Genomic DNA, 22,214 nt, shown 5'->3' with positions numbered 1-22,214 from the left:
CACTGAAATATCAACAAATCTCGGCTTCTCTTTTTCAAATTTCACAGTGAACTCAATCATGTTATGATCACTGCCTCCTAAGGGTTCCTTCACCTAAATCTCTGTAATCACCCCCGGTTCATTACATAATACCCAATCCAGTACAGCCGATCCCCTAGTGGGCTCAACAACAAGCTGTTCGAAAAAGCCATCTCGCAGACATTCTACAAATTCTCTCTCTTGAGATCCAGTGCTGACCTGATTTTCCCAATCCACCCGCATGTTAAAATCCCCCACAATTATCGTAACACTGCCCTTCTGACAAGCCTTTCCTATTTCTGGTTGTAATTTGTAGTCCACATCCCTGCAGCTGTTTGGAGGCCTATAAATAACTGCCATCAGGGTCCTTTTACCCCTGCTATTTCTTAGCTCAACCCATAAAGATACTGCACCTTCTGATCCTATATCACCTCTTTCTAATGATTTAATATCAGTTCTTACCAATAAAGCCACGCCTCCCATTCTGCCTACCTTCCTATCCTTCCGATACACCACGTATCCTTGGACGTTCAGCTCCCAGAGACATGCATCCTTTAGCCACGTCTCAGTGATGGCCACTTTTCGTGATCCCCCACTTTTTGAACGTTCGATTTACGAAACCTCACTGTTACGAAAGACCTACATTAGTTACCTGTTTCACTAACAGAAGGTGTTTTCACTGTTATGAAAAAAGGCAGCACACGCCCTGAGCAGCCGCTCCTACCCCGGATCTGGAACTGCATTCTCGCCGGCGTTGCTTAAACATGTGCCTGTGAGCAGCCGTTTGCAAGATGAGTTCTAAGGTATCGGAAAAGCCTAAAAGAGCTCTTAAGGGTGTTACACTTAGCGTAAAACTAGACATAATTAAGCGTTTTGATTGTGGTGAACGAAGTAAGGACAAAGTGAGTTTGGCTTGTAGAAGTTGACAAAGATGATGTTGAAGAGGTTTTGGCATCCCATGACCAAGAACTGATAGATGAAGAGCTGATGCAATTGGAAGAGGAAAGGATAACATTTGAAACCGAATGCAGTAGCCAATGGATCAAAAGTGAAGTCGTCCAGGAACTGAACGTGAAGCAACTGCGTGAGATTTTCGCTGCAATGATAAAGTACGACTTTAATTTTGAAAGGGTATGTCGGTTTAGGGCATATTTGCAGGGTGGTTTGAGTGCTTACAAAGAACTGTATGATAGAAAAATGTGCGAGGCTAAGCAGTCAAGCAAGCCTTCCATATCATCCACAGCAGATGACAAACCTTGACCTTCGATATCGAGGCAGGCAGACATCAAAGAAGATGACCTGCCTGCTCTGATGGAAACAAACCACCCCAACCCCCGGGCCATGGAGAATGCAGCTGTAGCCGGGATGCACCCAGCACATCTTTAAGAAAAAAAGCTGAAATAAGCAAGCTAATTAATTAGGTGCAGCCCGGCACGTAAATGTCGGCCCAGATCAGAGGCGATTGCAGATTGCGTTGCCTCTGATCTGGGCAGACATTTACGTGCCAGGCGGCACCTAATTAATTAGCATGTTTATTTCGTTTTTTTTCTTAAAGATGTGCTGCGTTTATTCTGGCCACCGCTGTACCCCTGCATGCTTCGTGGATCGGTATCGGTCAGCGGCCTGGAGGGTGGGGGCCATTGCACCACCCCAACCTCTGACGACTCAGCCTAACATACCATCATCATTTTGCTCGGCACTGTCTTCCGGATTCCAGTAAGTGATACTACACTGTACGTACATTATTTCTACTTCATATAGGCTGTGTACTTCTATGCATTATTTGGTATGATTTGGCAACTTCATAGCTTAAAGGTTACTGGAGAGAGTGTTTCTGCTTAGAGCGCTTGTGTGAGATTTTCGCTGCAGAGAACAGTGCGGCAATGATTGTAGAGAAGTATTTCTATTTTATATACGCTGTGTATTTATCATATAATTCCTGCTTTTACTATATGTTACTGTTATTTCAGGTTTTATGTGTTATTTGGCATGATTTGGTAGGTTATTTTTGGGTCTGCGAACGTGCACAAATTTTTCCCATATAAATAAATGGTAATTGCTTCTTCGCTTTACGACATTCCGGCTTACGAACCGTTTCATAGGAACACTCTACCTTCGGATGGCGGGAGAAACCTGTACAATCATTTTCTAGTGTAATGATGTCTTCATGGTTCTTCAATCTTAATATAAATGTGTACACTGAAGTTTTCTCTTTCTCACTTCATGTAGAATGGGTAGAATTACCCAGCTCTATTAAAAGGTTACATAGAATGAGTTCAAAGCTGGTCTTTGCTGAATTATTAGTCTATATTCCATGAAAGCTCCTAATAGCCCTGCCATTAAATAGAGTCATTCTTATCCGAAGAGAGCATGTTGGTTATTTCCTCTGACAAATCTTTGTACTGGAGCTTTAATGACTTAGAATGAGCACCTCATTGGAATTTTTCAGATTTTAATTGCTGAAGTTTTTAAAGGTCAAAATATGCTCACCTAACCAATGCTTTGTGACTTGATGTAAAACTATCAAGAATGACTGGAAAGTCACCATGTCTGACTCAGAGATCCACACCATCTGGGGTTGTGCTGCTTCCATTGGGCAGGAGAAGCCTGAACATGCATACAGAACAGCTACTACTTCCCTTCAACCAATCAGCTCTTGGATGGCAATAGATTTTTAAAATTTTGGTTATGTTTTGTGTGAAAACATTGTGTATAATTAGATTAATTTGTTTTTCTTGTGAATGTTGCTTATATGGTGTGTGTGTGAGATATGCTGTAAGTAAGTTTTTCAATACACCTATTCATACATGTACGAAGTACATATTTGTCACTATATATAACCCTGAGATTCTTTTTCTTATGGGCATACATAGTAAATCCATAATATAATCAATGAAAAACTTGGGTGTTCAACCAGTGGCGAAAGTCAACAAATTGTGCAAATACAAAAATAAGTAAATAATAATAAACAATAAATATAGAGTGCATGAGGTGAAGAGTCCTTGAAAGTGGGTCCACAGGTTGTGGGAACGTTTCAATGATGGGTCAAGTGAATTAAGTGAAGTTATCTCCTCTGATTCAAGAGCCACGTTGAGGGGTAATAACTGCTTGAACCTAGTGATGTGAATCCTGAGGCCCCTGTACAACCTTTCCAATGACAGCAGTGAGAAGAGGGCATGTCCTCGGTGGTGGAAGTCCTTGATGATGGAGGCTGCTTTCCTCTGACAGCGCTTTGTGTAGATGGGCTGAGTGGTGGGAGGGCTTTACCTGTGAGGGACAGGGCTGTATCCACTACTTTTTGTAGGGTTTTCCATTCAGGGGTACTGGTGTTTCCATACCATGCAGTGATATAGCCAGTCACTTTTCATCTGTCGATGTTTGTCAAAGTTTTAGTTGTCTTTGCAAGCTCCTCAGGAGGTAGAGATGCTTTCTTTGTAATTGCCCCTACGTGCGGGGCCCAGGACATGTCCTACAAAATAATAACACTGAGGAATTTAAAGTTGCTCACCCTTTCACCCTCTCCACCTCTGATCCTCCAATAAGAACTGGTTCATGGACCTCTGATTTCCTCCTCCTGAAGTCAATAGTCAGCTCCTTGGTCTTGCTGACATTATGTAAGAGGTAGTTGTTATGGTACCACTCAGCCAGATTTTCAATCTCTCTCCTTTTCTACTGAATCATCACCACCTTTGATTTGACCTGTTACAGTGGGGTCATCAGTAAAATGGAATATGGCATTGGAGCTGTGTCTAGCCACACAATCATAAGTGTAAAGTGAGTAGAGCAGGGACGAAGCACACAACCTTTTCATGCACCTGTGCTGATGAAGATTGTGGAGGAGATGTTGTTACCAGTCTGAATTGACTGGGGTCTGCAAGAGAGGAAATTGATGATCCAATTGCACAAGGATGGATTGTGGCCAAGGTTTTGAAGCTTATTGATTAGTTTTGTGGAGATGGTGGTATTGAATGCTGAGCTACATTTGATAAGGAAAATCCTGATCTATGCAACACGCACAAATGCTCGACGACCTCAACAGCTCAGCCAGCATCTATGGAAAAGAGTAAACAGTCGACATTTCGGGCCTCATCAGGACTGGAGAAAAGAGTTGAGAAGTCAGAGTAAGAAGGTGGGCGAGGGGAAGAAGAAATACAAAGTAGTAGGTGGTGGATACTAATGAGACAGTACTCCAATGTGCCCATACAAAAAGATCTTTAATGAGAACATTAAATGAGAGGAAACTTAAATTCCTGGGCCATGTCATCAGAAAGGGAGAAATAGAATGCCTTACATTACAAGGCCGTATGCCTGGGAAACGCGGAGTTGCCACCATTTCAATTTCAATTCCACTTCCCACTCCCATTCTGAGATGTCAGTTCATGGCCTCCTGTACTGCCACAATGTAGCCACACTCAGTTTGGAGGAGCAACACCTTGTATTCTGTCTGGGTAGCCTCCAAACTGATGGCATGAACTTTGATTTCTCGAACTTCTAGTAATGCCCCCTATTCCCCATTCTCGTTTCCCTCTCCCTCTCTCACCTCATCTCCTTATACTGGCCCATCATCTCTCTCTGGTGCTCGTTCCCCTTCCCTTTCTTCCATGGTATTCTGTCCCCTCCTATTGGATTCCTCCTTCTACAGTCCTGTATCTCTTTCACAAATTGATATTCCAGCTCTTTCCTCTAGCTCTTTCCTTCACCCCTCCCTCTTTCCTGATTTGACCTATCACCTACTACCTTGTATTTCTTCCTCCTTCCCCCCCCCCCCCGCCGCCTTTCTCTGACTTCTCATCTTTTTTTCTCCAGTTCTGATGAAAGGCCTTGGCCCAAAACATCATCTGTTTATTCTTTTCCATAGATGCTGCCTGGCCTGCTGAGTTCCTTCAGCACTTTGTGTGTGTGTGTTGCTTGGATTTGCAGCATCTGCAGATTTTTCTCTTGTTCCTGATGTATGCATTGTTGCTGTCCAGGTGTTCCAGGGTTGAGTGAAGAGCCAATGAGATGGCAACTGCTGTGGACCTATCACTCCAGTGGCCAAACGAGAGTGGATCCAAGTCAATTCACAGGCAGGAGTTGATATATTTCATCACCAACCTCTAAAACATTTCATCTCTGTGGATGTAAGTGGCCAAAGCGAGAGGTTAAATAAAGGTCTCAGTAAACACTCCAGTCAATTGGTCAGCACAGGTCTTTAGTACTTTGGAAGGTACCCTGGCTGGGCTGTGTTGTTGCGTGAATGAAATCGCTGGAGAAAATCACCGGTAGATACAAAGCAGTTTCTTTATTTGACAAAACAAGGCGCAGCAGGCATCATACGAAGATGCTTTTGGTGGAAAGGTCTGCTGGCTCAATGTGGGGCTCGATATTTATGTGCTGAACACAAAAGACAATTCCATATCTACAAAGTATATACAATGCTTTCTTTTGAAACTGCATACAAACTTCACACCTTCTGATTCACATCCATCCCACAGGCGTCAGCATCGTCTGTGGACTGGGATTCACAGCTTTTAGGAATGCATTGTTCCACATTAAATCCACAATACATTTTCAAGGAATAAAAGGCGGCTAGCCAAAGCCATTTGCTAAATGTAAATGGCCTAAACCCAAAAATCACTCTAACAGGCTGTATGCTTTTCATGGGTCCACCATGTAGGGACGTACTCGTGTACAACTATTTTAATAAAGTATCTGACAACCATAGTGTATTCATTCAGATTCACAGATGACTTCTTGAACACTGCCTAGTCCACTGACTCAAAGCAATCCTATAGTCAGTCCTTTGCCTCCCACAACCACCCCTTTGTTGTCCTAATCTCTGGAGCTTTGATCTTCAGCCTCTGCCTGTATGCAGGTAGGGGAAGGACAGCCAAGTGACCAGATTTATTGAAATGCAGCCTAGGCATGGAATGGTAGGCATTCCTCATCTTAGTGTAACAGTGGTCTAGTGTGCTGGGACCTCTGGTGCTGTAGGTTATATGCTGATGGTAATTGGACAGGGTTTTCTTCAAACTAGCCTGGGTGAAGTCCCCGAATATGATTCGAAATGCATCTGGACTGACTTTTTCTTGTTTGGAGACTGCATCATACAGTATCTCAAGTGCTTGATTATAGACTACTGCTGGTGGTATGTAAACTACAGTCAGAATTATGGAGGAGAACTCCCTGAATAAGTAGAATGAACGGCATTTGACTGGAACACGAGTTTGACAAAACCGCCACATCAGATCACCATTGAGTGTCTATCGTGAAACACACACCTCCACCTTTTGCTTTTTCTAAATCAGCAGCTCGGTCTATCCTGTGAATCGAGAAGCCTTTGGGTCTGATTGCCATACCTGGTGTGCTGGGACTAAGCCAAGTCTCGTTTAAACATAGAACACAAAAATCTTTCATTGCGGCCTCTGCCATTGATCTTGCCGGCTCCAACACCTCAGGGCATATTCAAAACCCGGACTCCAGCGACGATCATGGACACCTTCAAAGTGATTGCGTAACCACCAACTGCGACTCCAGCCTTGAACTCCAGGCCGGGTCTTTATGTGCTGCTATTGTGACTCCCGTCTCCCCTTCCCCCACCAATACTCTGCAATTCCGTCTCCCTCAGATCCCACCGTCAACTCCTGGGCCCTCAGAGGCTCCATCTTCCTCTCACCCCAACCCTCCCCTCTCCACTGACACCTCCAGCCTCCCCCCTCCCCCCTCTGATCCCAGTTCTCATCCGTGCCGGGTCTTTACCATCCCCTCCGACCTTCAACTGTCGGAGGCAGAACACTGTGTCCTCAGTAAGAGCCTCACCTTTGTCCCCCTTCGCCCACACCTCAGTGAGTTCTGTGTTCACCATGATGTGGAACTCTTCTTTTGCTGTCTCCGTCTCCGAGCCTACTTCTTCGGCAAGGACTCTTCCACCCCCACCGATGACCCCTTCTCCCGTCTTCAACCCTCCTCTTCTTCATGGACACCCCGCTCTGGTCTTCTGCCTGCTCTGGATCTCTTTATCGCTAACTGCCGATGGGACATCAGCCGTCTCGACTTCACCGCACCTTGTTCCCATTCCAACCTCACTCCTTTGGAACGCTCTGCTCTCCACTCCCTCCACACTAATCCTAACCTTATTATTAAACCTGCCGATAAGGGGGGTGCTGTTGTAGTCTGATGTACTGACCTCTACCTTGCCGAGGCACAGCGACAACTCGCGGATACCTCCTCTTATTTACCCCTCGATTGAGACCCCACTAAGGAGCACCAGGCCATTGTCTCCCACACCATCACCGATTTTATCCACTCAGGGGATCTCCCATCCACTGCTACCAACCTTATAGTTCCCACACCTCGCACTTCCCGTTTCTACCTCCTACCCAAGATCCACAAACCTGCCTGCCCTGGCAGACCTATTGTCTCAGCTTGCTCCTGCCCCGCTGAACTCATTTCTGCATACCTCGACATGGTTTTATCCCCCCTTGTTCAATCCCTTCCTACCTATGTTCGTGACACTTCTCACACTCTTAAACTTTTTGATGATTTTAAGTTCCCTGGCCCCCACCGCTTTATTTTCACCATGGATGTCCAGTCCCTATATACTTCCATCCCCCATCAAGAAGGTTTCAAAGCTCTCCGCTTCTTTTTGGATTCCAGACCTAATCAGTTCCCCTCTACCACCACTCTGCTCCGTCTCGTGGAATTAGTCCTTACTCTTAATAATTTCTCCTTTGGGTCCTCCCACTTCCTCCAAACTAAAGGTGTAGCTATGGACACCCATATGGGTCCCAGTTATGTCTGCCTTTTTGTTGGCTTTGTGGAACAATCTATGTTCCAAACCTATTCTGGTATCTGTCCCCCACTTTTCCTTCGCTACATCGACGACTGCATTGGCGCTGCTTCCTGCACGCATGCTGAGCTCGTTGACTTTATTAACTTTGCCTCCTACTTTCACCCTGCCCTCAAGTTTACCTGGTCCATTTCTGACACCTCCCTCCCCTTTCTAGATCTTTCTGTCTCTGTCTCTGGAGACAGCTTATCCACTGATGTCTACTATAAGCCTTCTGACTCTCACAGCTATTTGGACTATTCCTCTTCTCACCCTGTCTCTTGCAAAAATGCCATCCCCTTCTTGCAATTCCTCTGTCTCCGCCGCATCTGCTCTCAGGATGAGGCTTTTCATTCCAGGACGAGGGAGATGTCCTCCTTTTTTAAAGAAAGGGGTTTCCCTTCCTCCACTATCAACTCTGCTCTAGGGTTCCCCTGGTCCTCACCTACCACCCCGCCAGCCTCCGGGTCCAACATATTATTCTCCGTAACTTCTGCCACCTCCAACGGGATCCCACCATTAAGCACATCTTTCCCTCCCCCCCACCCGCTTTCTGCAGGGATCACTCCCTACGCGACTCCCTTGTCCATTCGTCCCCCCCATCCCTCCCCACTGATCTCCCTCCTGGCACTTATCCTTGTAAGCGGAACAAGTGCTACACATGCCCTTACACTTCCTCCCTTACCACCATTCAGGGCCCCAGACAGTCCTTCCAGGTGAGGCGACACTTCACCTGTGGGTCGACTGGGGTGATATACTGCGTCCGGTGCTCCTGATGTGGCCTTCTATATATTGGCAAGACCTGACGCAGACTGAGAGACCGCTTTGCTGAACACCTACACTCTGTCCGCCAGAGAAAGCAGGATCTCCCAGTGGCCACACATTTTAATTCCACATCCCATTCCCATTCTGATATGTCTATCCACGGCCTCCTCTACGGTAAAGATGAAGCCACACCCAGGTTGGAGGAACAACACCTTGTGTTCTGTCTGGGTAGCCTCCAACCTGATGGCATGAACATCAACTTCTCTAACTTCCGCTAATGCCCCACCTCCCCCTCGTACCCCATCTGTTATTTATTTTTATACACACATTCTTTCTCTCACTCTCCTTTTTCTCCCTCTGTCCCTCTGACTATACCCCTTACCCATCCTCTGGGTTTTCACCCCCCCCCACTGTCTTTCTCCCCGGACCTCCTGTCCCATGATCCTCTCATACCCCCTTTGCCAATCACCTGTCCAGCTCTTGGCTCCATCCCTCCCCCTCCTGTCTTCTCTTATCATTTTGGATCTCCCCTTCCCCCTCCCACTTTCAAATCTCTTACTCACTCTTCCTTCAGTTAGTCCTGACGAAGGGTCTCGGCCTGAAACGTCGACTGTACCTCTTCCTAGAGATGCTGCCTGGCCTCCTGCATTCACCAGCAACTTTGATGTGTGTTGCAATCTTTCATTTCCCTCTGATACAGCAATCTTGACCTTAGGTCCTCAATTTGGTTTTCTAGCAACTGCACATTTGCTGTCAAGGTGCTGGGTAGAAGGGGTCTCATTGCTCTGTGTTTCTGCCTGGCTTGGAGTCTTCTCTCCCCCATCCCCAACCTCACTTTCAGCTCTGACAATTGAACCTTTGTTTACTTAGTGGTGTCTAACCTGCTTGCTTGCGAGTTAAGTTTGCTGAGTCCTTCATGAAGTCATGAAATCTGTAGATCTATAAGTCAATTTAAAAGTACATTGCTTAAAGGGAAATTATATGTTGCAGATTGCAGTGAGAGTAATTCAAAAGAGATAAGTTTAGAAGTATTGTACGTTCCCCGCAGAATGATGCCATGGTTCACTGGCACCATTTTGCTCTCACACTGTATTTGTGCATATGACAATTAACTAGACTTTGACTTTAACTTTCTTGTATGAGGAAGACGATGGGTGTTTTTCTTAGCAAGTGCCTCTAGATAGCAATCCAAAGTGAGAATTTCAAAATATTTATCCATTTAAGCTTGCGGAGTCTACTCATTGCATCTCCATTTCAATCTTTGCTTGTCGCAGGCTAAAGATTAGCACTACATGAGGCAGCGTGGTATTAGTTTGTGCATCACAAGGGAACTTTAAATTTTCAGGTTTGAATTTACAGTTTTCTGCTTAATTTTAATCTGTAGATTAGAAAGACAACATGGTTTGTGTTTTGCTGGGAATGGTATGATTGATCCATTGTTATTAAAAGTTGCAATAAATTGTCGGAATATGCAGCTATTAATCCACTGTAATGATATTCCATAATAAACTGAGGAGCTACTGATAGGAAAGCATGAAATGCATTTTCCTGAATGCTAAGTAGTTTATGCTTTCCTGGAATATGTGTTTAACTGACGAATTAACAGAAAATTGACTTGTAGGACTTTTTGTCACTTGTAATTCTGATTCTCCATGCCATAATGAATAAAATCTTGATACCTAATTTTTTTTGCGATGATACATAATAGCAATAATTTGTAATTTGTGCCTTTTTAACAAAAAATATGTTCCAATGCACTAAAGAATTTTTAATCACACATCAAGTCTGTCCAAAGGTGATATAATAAGGAAACACGAGAAAATCTGCAGATGCTGGAAATTCAAGCAACACACATCAAAGTTGCTGGTGAACACAGCAGGCCAGGCAGCATCTCTAGGAAGAGGTACAGTCGACGTTTTGGGCCTGACGAAGGGTCTCGGCCCGAAATGTCGACTGTACCTCTAGAGATGCTGCCTGGCCTGCTGCGTTCACCAGCAATTTTGATGTGATATAATAAGGTTGGATTATCAATAGTTTAGTCAACAAGATGGATTTGATGAAAGGTGTGAAAAGCTTGGTGGAGTTTTGTGACACTATCTCTTGGATCATACAAAAGGGGGCCATTGAGCTTAACCCCTCTGAAGGTGCAAAGGGCAGGCTTGCTGCACAAAATGTGGTGTAGCATGACGTTTGTACTGCATAGGCTGCAGTGCAAGGGAACAACGAGGGTTTGATAAAACATGGGATATGGATTTCTGATTTGATGCACACAGATTCAGACCTTGTTGATCAGTGTGTTGTCAGAAATTACAGATCAAAGGATGCTGGTGTAGGACAGGATAAGCATGCTGACATTTTGTTTCACTTTCCTCCCCCAAGGCTGTTCCACAACAATGTGACCAAAGGTTAGCGTCAGGAAGAAGAGCCAATCAAGAGAGTTTTGAATAATTATCTAGAGGTAACAGATAGATGTGGGTTTCAACTGCAGGCGAACCGTTTTGGAGGTTAAGTGAGGTGTATAAGAGATGGTGAGGAATTGGATTTGGAAATTAACCTGATCAGGGCTAGAAGGTGATAAGATTGCTCTTGAAGTATAGAGTTTGCAGTGGTGGCTGAATGATATTCCTAATATTGAGAAGAAAGAATATGTGATTTGTGTAAGACTATTTATTGGAAGAAAAGTTGGACAGCATTGAGGCAGGCAGTTGTTGAGAAATGGAGGTTGATTTGGGTGTTGATATTTTTAAGTGAATCTTACTCTATATCTGCAGACAGTGGCATTAGGGAGAGCTATGACTCGGTGAAAAAAAAGAAGGGTCTGAGGATAAGTTGTTGTGGAACAATCTTGGGGCAGGAAGGTAAACAAATAAGACTTAACTGACAATTGACTAACAGATTTGAATTGATCAAATGCAGTCAAAATGAGTGCGAGAACTAGAGTGATATAAATGTTTGATGTGATTATTTATCAAAGGCTGCAAAGAATAAGAATTGATATACCATGGTATCTATTCATCATATAGTTCTTCTGGTAATATCAAAATGGCTAGAGGCAAAGGAAAGGTAGACGTATAAATAGGCAGACACATTCAAATCCATCAATCTCAAGATATTGTGTGTAATATATCAACCCTCCCCTTACATTAACTTGGTCTATTTCTGACACCTTTTTTCCCTTTCTCGATCTCTCTTTTTCCATCACTGGAAACAACTGTTCACAGATACCGTTTATAAACCCACTGATTCCAACGGCTATCTTGATTATACCTCTTCCCACCCTGTCTCCTGTAGAAGTGCCATTCCCTTTTCTCATCTCCTTTGTTTCTGCCACATCTGTTCCCAGGATGAGGTATTCCTTTCCAGGACATCAGAGATACTCTCCTTCAAAGAATGGGAATTCTCTCCTCCACTATTGATGCTGCCCTCATCTGCATCTCCTCCATTTCCCAAATATCCACCCTCACCCCATCTTCCCGTCGCCTTGAAAGGGATAGAGTTCCTCTTGTCCTCAGCTACCACTGCATGAGCCTCCGCAACTCTTGCTATTTTCAATGGGACCCTTCCACCTTGGGGTAGGACTTAACACACCTTTACCTCCCCCCCCCCAACTATTGCAGGAATCACTCCCTCCTTGATTCCCTTGTTCATTTGTTCCTCTCCACTCATCTCCTTCCCGGCACATATCTCTGTAAGTGGCAGACATGCTACACCTGTCCATTCTCCTCTTCTCTCACATAAATTCAGAACTCATACAGTCCGTCCAGGTGAAGCAACACTTCACATGCAAATCTATTGGGGTCATCTACTGTATCTGATGCTCCTGTTGTGGTGTCCTCTACATTGGTGAGTCTCGAAGTAGATTAGGTGTCTGCTTTGTTGAGCACCTCAATTCCATCCGTAAAAAGAGGAATTTCCCATTGGCCAACCATTCCAATTGCTATCCTCATGCCTGTTCGGACATGTCAGTCCATGGCCTCCTCCACTGCCATGATGAGGCCACTCTGTTGGAAAAACAACACTTCACATTCTGTCTAGGTAGCCTCCAACCTGATGGCATGAACAACTTCTGTTTTTTTTCCCTCTCCTGCCCCTCCCCCTTCATTTCCCCACCCTGGCTTCTTACCTCTTCTCCTCACCTGCCTATCACCTTTGCACCTCCCCCAGTGCCCCTCTTCCTTCACATTCTCCCATGATACACTCTCCTCTACTATCAGATTCCTTGTTCACTATCCCTTTGCCCTTCGCCTTTTCCACTTATCACCTCCTAGCTTCTTACTTCATTCCTCCCCCCCCACTCACCTGATTTCACCCATCACCTTCAAGCTTGTTTCCTTGCACCCCCCCCCCCACCATCTTATTTTGGTTTCTTCCCCCTTCCTTTCCAATCCTGATGAATGGTCTTGGCCTAAAATGTAGACTATTTATTCATTTCAACAGATGCTGTCTGACTTGCTGATTTCCTCCAGCACTTTTTTGTGTGTGTAATTGTGGAATGTACTGGGTTGTCATTGGGCTTTCTCCTGTGTTCACACATTATGCCTTTTTGTCTTTGAAAATGGATAGTATTTCCATCTTTTTTGGTTTAAACCAAGCTGCTTTCAGTGTAGGCAAATTGACATTTGGGAATGTAATATTTTGAGCAAACAGAAATTTCTTTTCCGTTCAGAATCAGATTTATTATCATTGTCCTATATATTGTGAAATTTGTATTTCTTTGTGTGGGAGCAGTACAGTTGCTTTGAAATGCTAATAAACATAAAATCTGGGATTTAATGAGTGGTTTAAATCTTTCCACTAACAAGTTAGGAATGTTAGAGGTTTAATTATTACCATGGAAATTTTCATTAACTTGAAGAAACTTGAAGGAAACCAAACTGGTGGCAACTAGTTTAGAGGAAAAGGGAGGTGTTAAATTCTTTTAAACGTTATTTCTTAGCTTGTCCTTTCTATTTCAAACAAATCTCTGACCATTCACTGTGTTTAATTTGATATAAAATTGGACTGGGAAATTGGATGGAGAAACATGCTGGAGGTAATAATTTTACTTTTTTTAAAATAGTATTTTGGGACTAGAGTTAGCTTCTGTGGTACTTGAGGTGCTTAAAAAGGTTTGCCAGCCAAATCCCACAGGTGTTTTCCTATTGTAACCTTTTAAAACTCTTAATTTGGATTTTTCTTTTTGTGTTTTCTCCCTCTTCCTCACTGAAACAAGTATATTTTTGAGTTTTATTGAACTTGCATCCCACTCATTTCACTTTTTAAAAAATAAATGTTTTTTTCTTTGTTAAGTCTTTGTCTGCAGTAAGAGAGATTACATTGAACAACATTTTTAGCATATAAATAAATTCAGATTTCGTAATGTACACATTGTAAAATAACTTTCCCCATAGCTTATTGGATTATTGTATAATGATGGCACTCAAAGCATATAAGATCCCATAATCATTTGTTATTGTTTAAAGTCAGCTGTTTTGTCAGAGTGTAGCTTTGGATGAGGGTTGCACAAAAAGCTGGAGGTATTTAGCCCATCATGCGGCATCTGCAGTATGTAGGGAAATTACGGGTGACGTTGACTATCCACTGAGTTCCTCCAACTTTTTATATGTTGCTCCTGTTTCCAGAATCTATGGTCTCTCTTGTCTGATTCGCAGGGTGGAAGGAAGTGATGGTGATAGAATTTGGAAAATGACGTAACTGTCAGTCGGAAAGTGAAGTATATATCGTTTCTCAAGGTTTAATTTCTAGTTGGTTATTGTAAGCAAAATGCTGTTGATAAGCTTGAGTTTATCTAAAGTCTGTAGCCCACTTCCCAACCAGCAACAAGTCTTGTATGCTTACCCCACCACTGTGTTCATAACTCGCATTAGCTCCTGATCTGACATTCCATTAGTTTAAAATTCTCATCTTTTGTTTTCTAATGCCATTGCTTCCACATCCTCCTCCCTTCTGTGCACACACTACTCTGTACCGCACACATACTGCACCATTCTCTTTTAGTTCTTCAGCCTTGCAAGATAATTACAGTACTCCATGTTTGGTTTCCTGTGCACTCTTCATTTTAATCGTTACATCATTGGTGACTGTACTCTTCAACTGTCAACACTGAATTTTGTAATTATTGCCTGAAACCTTCTACCGCTCTCATTTTATAAAAATGTACTTAAGAATATATGTCTTGATTGAGCTCTTGCCATGTGTCCTAATATCAGCAAATGCCATTTGAAGTCCAATTTGGTTCATAAAGCTCCTGTGAAAAGGCTTCAAGTGTTATAACATATCAAAATCAAAGTGTATTCAGTAATTTAATGCCAATTTTCACCCTGCCTTCACTTTCATATGGTCCAGATTTGACTGTTCACTGTTGACATCGATTGACATCTCGGAATATGTTAGCAACTATTATCTATTATGAGCTGACCAATCCCCTCAGCTGTCTTAAATAAACTTTTCAACCTTCTTCTTGTAAGAACTCCATTTCATTATTTCACTTTCTCTATCATTTCTGCTCTTTCCAGCTCCTTGAAGAGATAATAGGATGTATTTGATTTTGAACAATTTGAATTTTCAGGGTTACATGGAATGAAGAGTTGTAAGATCAATAATGAAACTAATATTATTACAGTAACAGACTGCTTCATATCTACTAGTAGTTTTCTCCAGTGACTTCATTCTCGCAACATTAGGTTCATAGGTATGGTTTTGGGGACAGGAATGAGGGGGGAGTTGTAGGTTAGGGGCAGTAAATGAGGAGTCTGGGTAGAAGCCAGTGTTTGGAGTCCAGGTGGGACTGCTCTGTGGTCAAATGTCACCAATCCTGGAGGTCGGGTTGGCAGGTGCTGAGGAGACTAGAGATCCCCAAGTTGGTGTGTCCTTATCGGAGATCCATACAGGCGGAAATAATGAGGGCTGGTAACCGCCAAAGTCATCAGGATTGGAGGTCCATGCAAGTTGGAAATTGAGGCTTGAAGGTCAAACCTGTGAGTACTGAGTCAGTACTCAGATGTCGGCAAGTCCAGACCTCAAAGCAGAAGGTTGATGTCCAGAGCTTGGCGTGTCTGGAGTTAGAAAGCTGAAGGTTGAAGATCGAAGTCTGCAAGCTTGGAGGTAAATGCCCAAAGAAGACGTGAGAGCATGTGACTACTTCTTTCCCCCCCCCCCCCCCCCCCATATCACTGGGGTTGGTGGTCCATACTGTCTGGGAGTTGAGGCCCAAAAGTCAAATCCATGATTGGCAAGTACTGGGGTTTTGCCCCAGTTGTCAGTGATGTCTGAGAGTCTAGGGTCAAGGACTGGAGACCCGGAGGCAGCCTGTTCTGGGGTTGTTGGCATGCCTGTGTGTGTGAATGGGTGAGCTGACAAAAAAGGGGCTTGTTGTGCTGTTGTGGCCTTTATTGTGGTGTTGTGGCTGCTGCTTGTTTTGTTCTGCTCAACTTAGAGGGCATTTTATGTTAGCGGTAGCTTGTGCAGTAACACCAATGGCTAGCCCCCCAACTCATCCTTGGGTGTATTGGTTGTTAATGCAAATGCTGTATTTCACTGTACATGTCATACATCTGATTCAATGAATTGTGATTGAAGTACCAATTTATAGATCAGTGAGTGTGAAGTGAAAATTATTTACTGGAACTTGAACCCTACCAAACTAAAGTCAAATTTGCAATGAGCTATTTGTTATATAATGTACATCATGCTGTATAGTACCAGAGTTTTTAATACATTTGTGCTCTTGTTTAATATGCTACTCCACAAAAATACATTTTTGATAAACATGTTTTTAAGTGACTGAGATGGAATGAGCATGCCTTCTATAAATGATGGTATCTTTTCTTGAGTACACTGTTCAGATGGATATTGCAACTTCCAATGCAACTTTGCTTAAAAAGTCACACTGCAGGGAGGAGAATTTGAAATTCTAACGGCATTTACAAATTAATTTACAGTTGTTTCCTGGCAGTTTTTCAAACTTGTAGTAGTTCATTCATTGAATTGCAAGTTCTTTGGCAGAGTTTTACACTGAACCAATGAAGACCATAAAAATCCATTTGTGTTGAGCTTGAAACATTTCAAAAATCAAATGGGTGTTTAAAAATTTTACATCCAGAAGATTTGTTTAAGAACGTTGCATGAGATTGTTGCTGTCTACAGTTAAGTAAAATAATTAATATTCTACTTAAGTTGCAAGATGAACTTCAAAAGATCATGGCTGTGCTGCAGACAAGGCAAATAAAGTTGCAGGTCCATAAAACAGGCTTTTTATTCATAGTTGGAATTTGTAAGAGTCCGTAAGCTTTTGAAGAAGACGTGTAAGCTACTTAAAAGCTTTTTATACTCTTTTTAAAAATATTTTATCCCTGTTGTAGCTCTTATTGATAACTAGCTGCTGTTCTTCCTTGGTCATCAGCCATCACTTTTAATGAGAACAGGACAGGGATATGAGTAGAACGTGCTGATGGTCTAGGCATGAGGGTAGTTTCTTCCTGCTCACCTGCAGGCTGTGGATATATGATCTCAAAATTTGGCCTGTTTTGATCCCTGAACGGATTCAAGCAGCCTGTCAACTGTCCCCTTACAGGGCCAGGTTGACTCCCTGAGGTTAAGTAGGGCCTTGGTTATTGTTATTGTGAAGAGCAATTTGTATCTTCAGCTTTTAAATTTTTGTGAGTAGATGGTCTATGTAAATATCGTCAGTCCCCTGATTTTTGAAAGATGGAGTTGAGGATGTACTTGGTGGAATGCTGACATCACTGCATTGACTGGGTTGGTAGTCACAGCTTGAGTGTCTCCTTTGTCACACCTCTAATTGTAAAATATATGAACAGAGGCCTTAGTGTACAGCAATACCGCAGTCTTCCTTTGTGAAGCATTTTCTCTGACATGGTACATTGTTCAAAGCTGCAGTGGCCATGAGTAGTTCTAATACTGGCTCCTGAATCTTATCCCTCTGTTGTCACCTTCATTAAGTTATCACTCTTTAACTTGTTACCTCCATGACCACCTCCACCTTTCACTCAAGAATCCCAATCTTCAAATCCCATCGGTTTCCTTGATATTTCCACTTCCTAAACTCTCTCCCAATCCTTGAGTCTTCTCCTTCACCAAGTCGTATGTTGGCCAGAATTCTTATGATGGGTCAATTTGTCAGCACCAATAAAATGGCTGAATATGAGAGAAAAATAGGTAGTAGTAACACACCTTTATGTATGTCATTGGATTTGTGAGAAAAATGGGTTCACATTACAGAAACAACAGGAATTCTGCAGATGCTAGAAATTCAAGCAACACACATCAAAGTTGCTGGTGAACACAGCAGGCCAGGCAGTACTGATGAAGGGTCTCGGCCTGAAACGTTGACTGTACCTCTTCCTAGAGATGCTGCCTGGCCTGCTGCGTTCACCAGCAACTTTGATGCGTGTTGCTCACATTACAGAAAATCACTATATGAGCTGTTTTCGAGAATGCACCCCCTCTGTAATGCAGGAGTCATCTGTTTTAAGGAAAACTGGTGCTGTAATCCAGACAGAAATAATGATGGACTTGGTCATTGTCCCTGAATACCAATGTTAGTCCTTGAGTGGATGCAGAGAGATGATCTCACTGGTCCTTGTACCCACGAGTTAGATAGCTGGATTTGAATTGTGTTTTGGCCCCTAACCTCCAGCACTCATTCCCCACCTTTGCCTAAAAAGCCTTTGTGTACGGGTTGGGCCATAGGTATTCGTGGCTAGATTTATCATTCCACCATCTCCACAACCTCCTGCCACACGACCCCTTGGATTCCTGCCTGATTGGCTTTAAAAGAAGGTAAATCTGGAAGTAAACACAAAATAATTTGCAGATACTGTGATCAAAGCAACAATTTCAGTATGGAAGTGAGGCTTTTTCCTTTCATTAATGCTGACAAGTTGTTAATTTTTTTTAATAACCCTGACTTGGAGACGTTAAAAGATGCCGCCGGGATCCTGATCTAGGCCGACATCTACGTGCCGCGCGGCACCAAATTAATTAGCTTGTTTATTTTGGCTTTTTTCTAAAAGATGTGCTGGGTGCGTTCTGGTTACCGCTGCACCACTGCATTCTTCGCGGCAATGTATCGTTCTGCGGCCTGGAGGTTGGGGACCACTGGCTTAGATATCCCATTGGAGTTGATGGACATGAGGTGGAACTCCAGATTTGACCTGGCATGGACCTTAGTGAGGATTTTCTCACTATAATGTCTTGCCTTTGGTGACTCAGTAAGTCTTGACTTCTGCATTTGGCATTGTACGTGCCTAAGTCCACAAGTAACTGAGGTTACTCTCTATGCTGCAAGTTTCAGCTGCAAATGCAATGTCAGCATTCATTTTAAAAGGACTATATAAAAGTAAGGAAATAATGCTGAGACTTTTTAAGGCATTGGTCAGACCACTTTTGGGATTATTGTGGGCAGTTTTGGACCCCATATCTACAAAAGATTGTGTTGCTATTGGAGAGAGACCAGAGGAGGTTTATGTGAATGAGCACTAAAATAAAAGAGTTACTGTATGAGGAGCATTTGCTTGCTCTGGGCCTGTACACTCGTTGGAGTTTAGAAGAATGAGGGGGGAATCACAGTGAAAGGCCTTGAGAGGTTGAATATGGAGTGGATATTTCAAATATTGGGAATATCTGGTGTACCGTATAAGATCGATTATGAGAATGTGGCAGGTGCACCTGTGGCTGTTTAATAGTGCAGTGAATCAATGGAGCCGCCTTCATGCAGAGGGCTCTCCCTTTTTGTGTGGACCTTCATGCATGCATGTTTTCATCTTGGTGGGTGCAGTTTGTTGCTTCCTAGTGTGTACCGTTGATAATGTGACTTAGTAAAAATGTTTAATCATACCACTCCGTTGTGGTCCTTGCTCGGCACATACATAACGTATTGCGACAAGGATGAAAACAAGAATGGCCACCCGACTCTGAGCACCCAATCCATTTTGGGCGCGCCAACCCCTGGAACTTGGCTACAATGGAAGAAAACCTTTCTGGACTACATCGAGGTTTTAACACCAGCCGCAAAACTGCAGGAAGCAATGTAACTCAAGCTGCTTTGCATGTACTTGGGAGACCTTGGGCAGAAATACCTTGATGCTCTGTACCTATACAACAAACTTGAAATAACAGGCATGTTTGAGGTTTTGGACAATGTTTTCGGGATGTAGGACAGCGCCTTTATGGCATTCGTCAGGTTCTCACAGCCTCAGCAGATCCAGTGAGAGCATAGATAATTTTATTATAAAACTGATCCTGGTGGTGCAGGAATGCAAGTACGAAGATATTCCCCCTGAGCAAATTCAAAGAAGCGATGCTTATCCAAGAGTTGCTCGTTGGAGTCCAAGATGGAAGGACACAGGAGAGACTCCCGTCCAAAAAGCATGATTTGTTTTGGGACAAAATATGTTCCATAGCTCACCACTAGGAAGCAGTCAAGAGAGGCCTTACACAGATTCAGCCAGCCCCCATCCACACTGATTCGGGTAGTACTGTAACAAGAGCCCCCTCCTGAAAATATCAATGTTTGCCAGCAGCTACCGACCCAAACCCTACAGTCTCCTGGCAGATCGCGTAAGCCTCCATAGAGATGTCATTGCTGTGATGAAAGTCATACTGAATGGTCTGATTGCTAGCATCAAAAGACAGTCTGCTGGTTCTTTCAGAAGGTAGGACTCCTCGAGAGAGTGAGCTCAAGAAGGTTTGCTAAGCAGTGTGCCATGAGAAAGTGGCAGGATTCAACTATCAACTCTGCGCAAGGAAACAGAAGAAAGAAGTGGGCACTATTTTCCAAACCCATTACATTGGCCACTAAAACCAGCCTCCTTACTTGGTTACGTCACATTCGACATCCAGCCTGTGAAATTTGAGCTGGATACGGGGTCAGTTGTCACCATGGTATAAAAACTATCCTTGAGCCAGATTCCAAAATTATGACCAGCAAGCTCTGTTCCACAGCTATACTAGAGATAGTGTGGGAGTGTGTGGTTCACCGGGGGATCTATTTCACTTACCTATGCATGTGGTCAACGGAGGCCAAATGCCTAATATGCTGGGCAGAAATTGGGTTAAAAAAAATGCTGTCAATACAGTACTGCAACAACTGTGTTCTCTATTATAAAAGCACCAGTGTGTTTTCCATGCTGATGCTTAGGATAAATACTGTGGTTCAGCAGATTAGTTAAAGTTTAAAGAGAATGCCAGCTGAAATTTTACAAGCTCACCCACCACCATATGCAGTGAGTCCAAAGACAGAAGAACTTGACCAAGTGCAGAGAGCAGATGTGGTACAGGTGGCTTTCGCAAGTGCATGAATTAAAGGGCTTGTTGAGAAGTATCATTTTAGATACCTGACAACAGCTCCACATCACGAAGCATCAAAAGGGTTGGAAGACAAACAGTGCAAATGGTGAAACAATACCTTTCCAATGAAACACAGGGTGACTTGACAAAATTAAGCAGTTGCATTTTCCATTACTGACTTGTCCCAAATGAACTTGCAGGTGCATCACCTGCTGAGTGAATGTTTAAGTGCACCTTGCACACCTATTAGATCTATAGCCAGCCATCCAGGAACAAATTTGTGGCAAACAAGAGGCCATGAAACAAGAATAAGATATGCCTACCAGATCACGCAAATACTTGGTACCACAGACAAAGTCTTACATGCACATCTCACAAGAAGAAATCTAGCTACTGGCTGTCATCCAGCATAAGTAGCAGAACTTGAGCTGACGGATAGTCAAAGCTTGTGCAGCTGGATCCTGGACTTCCTGTCAGATTGCTGGCAGGTGGTAAGAGTGGGCTTCATCACCTCTACCCCTCTGACTCTCAATACAGGAGCCCATCAGGGCTGTATACTAAGTCCCCTCCTTTACTCCCTGTATACCCATGACTGTCACCACCCGCAGCTCTAATCTGCTAATTAAATTTGCCAACGACATTACATTGATTGGCCTTATCTCAAACAATAACGAGGTGGCCTACAGGGAGGAAGTCATCTCTCTGACGTAGTGGTGTCAAGAAAACAACCTCTCCCTCAATGTCACAAGAACAAAGGAACTGGTTGTGGATTACAGGAGCAATGGAGACGGGCACGGGCTAACCCCTATTGACATCAATGGATCTGCATTTGAGAAAGTAAACAGCTTTAAGTTCCTTGGCATCCACATCACTGAGGACTTCACGTGGTCTGTAAACACCAGCTGTGTGGTGAAAAAGGCACAATAGCACCTCTTTCACCTCAGACGGCTGAGGAACTATGGTATGGAGCCCCCCAAATCCCAAGAACTTTCCACAGGGGCACAATTGAGAGCATCCTGACTGGCTGCATCACTGTCTGGTATGGGAAGCGTACTTCCCTCAATAGCAGGACTCTGCAGAGAGTGGTGCGGACAGCCCAGCTCATCTGTAGTTGTGAGCTTCCCATGGTTCAGGACATTTACAAAGACAGATGTGTGAAAAGGGCCCGAAGGATCATCGGGGACCTGGGTCACCCCAACCACAATCTGTTCCAGCTGCTCCCATCCGGGAAACGGTACCACAGCATAAAACCCAAGACCAACAGGCTCTGGGACAGCTTCTTCCACCAGGCCATCAGACTGATTAACTCATGCTG

The 22,214-nt window shown here is 43.5% G+C and overlaps 1 protein-coding gene across 10 annotated transcripts in view; it reads left to right on the top strand.

Annotated features, from left to right (window-relative positions):
- LOC134351908 (E3 ubiquitin-protein ligase MGRN1-like) overlaps positions 1–22,214 on the top strand; it is a 188,786-nt gene that overhangs the window by 10,028 nt on the left and 156,544 nt on the right. The window contains exon 1 of one of the 10 annotated variants that reach the window (XM_063058810.1): positions 13,513–13,622. The exons of the other annotated variants lie outside the window; for them this stretch is intronic. Coding sequence (XP_062914880.1) covers positions 13,604–13,622 — 19 coding nt within the window. The 5' untranslated portion in view covers positions 13,513–13,603. Of the gene's footprint in view, positions 1–13,512; positions 13,623–22,214 lie in introns of those variants that run through there. 10 annotated transcript variants of the gene reach the window in all.

The sequence above is a fragment of the Mobula hypostoma genome, chromosome 9, assembly GCF_963921235.1.
Source record: "Mobula hypostoma chromosome 9, sMobHyp1.1, whole genome shotgun sequence".
In the NCBI taxonomy this organism is placed as follows: domain Eukaryota; kingdom Metazoa; phylum Chordata; class Chondrichthyes; order Myliobatiformes; family Myliobatidae; genus Mobula; species Mobula hypostoma.
This window is presented reverse-complemented; position numbering and strand designations above follow the sequence as displayed.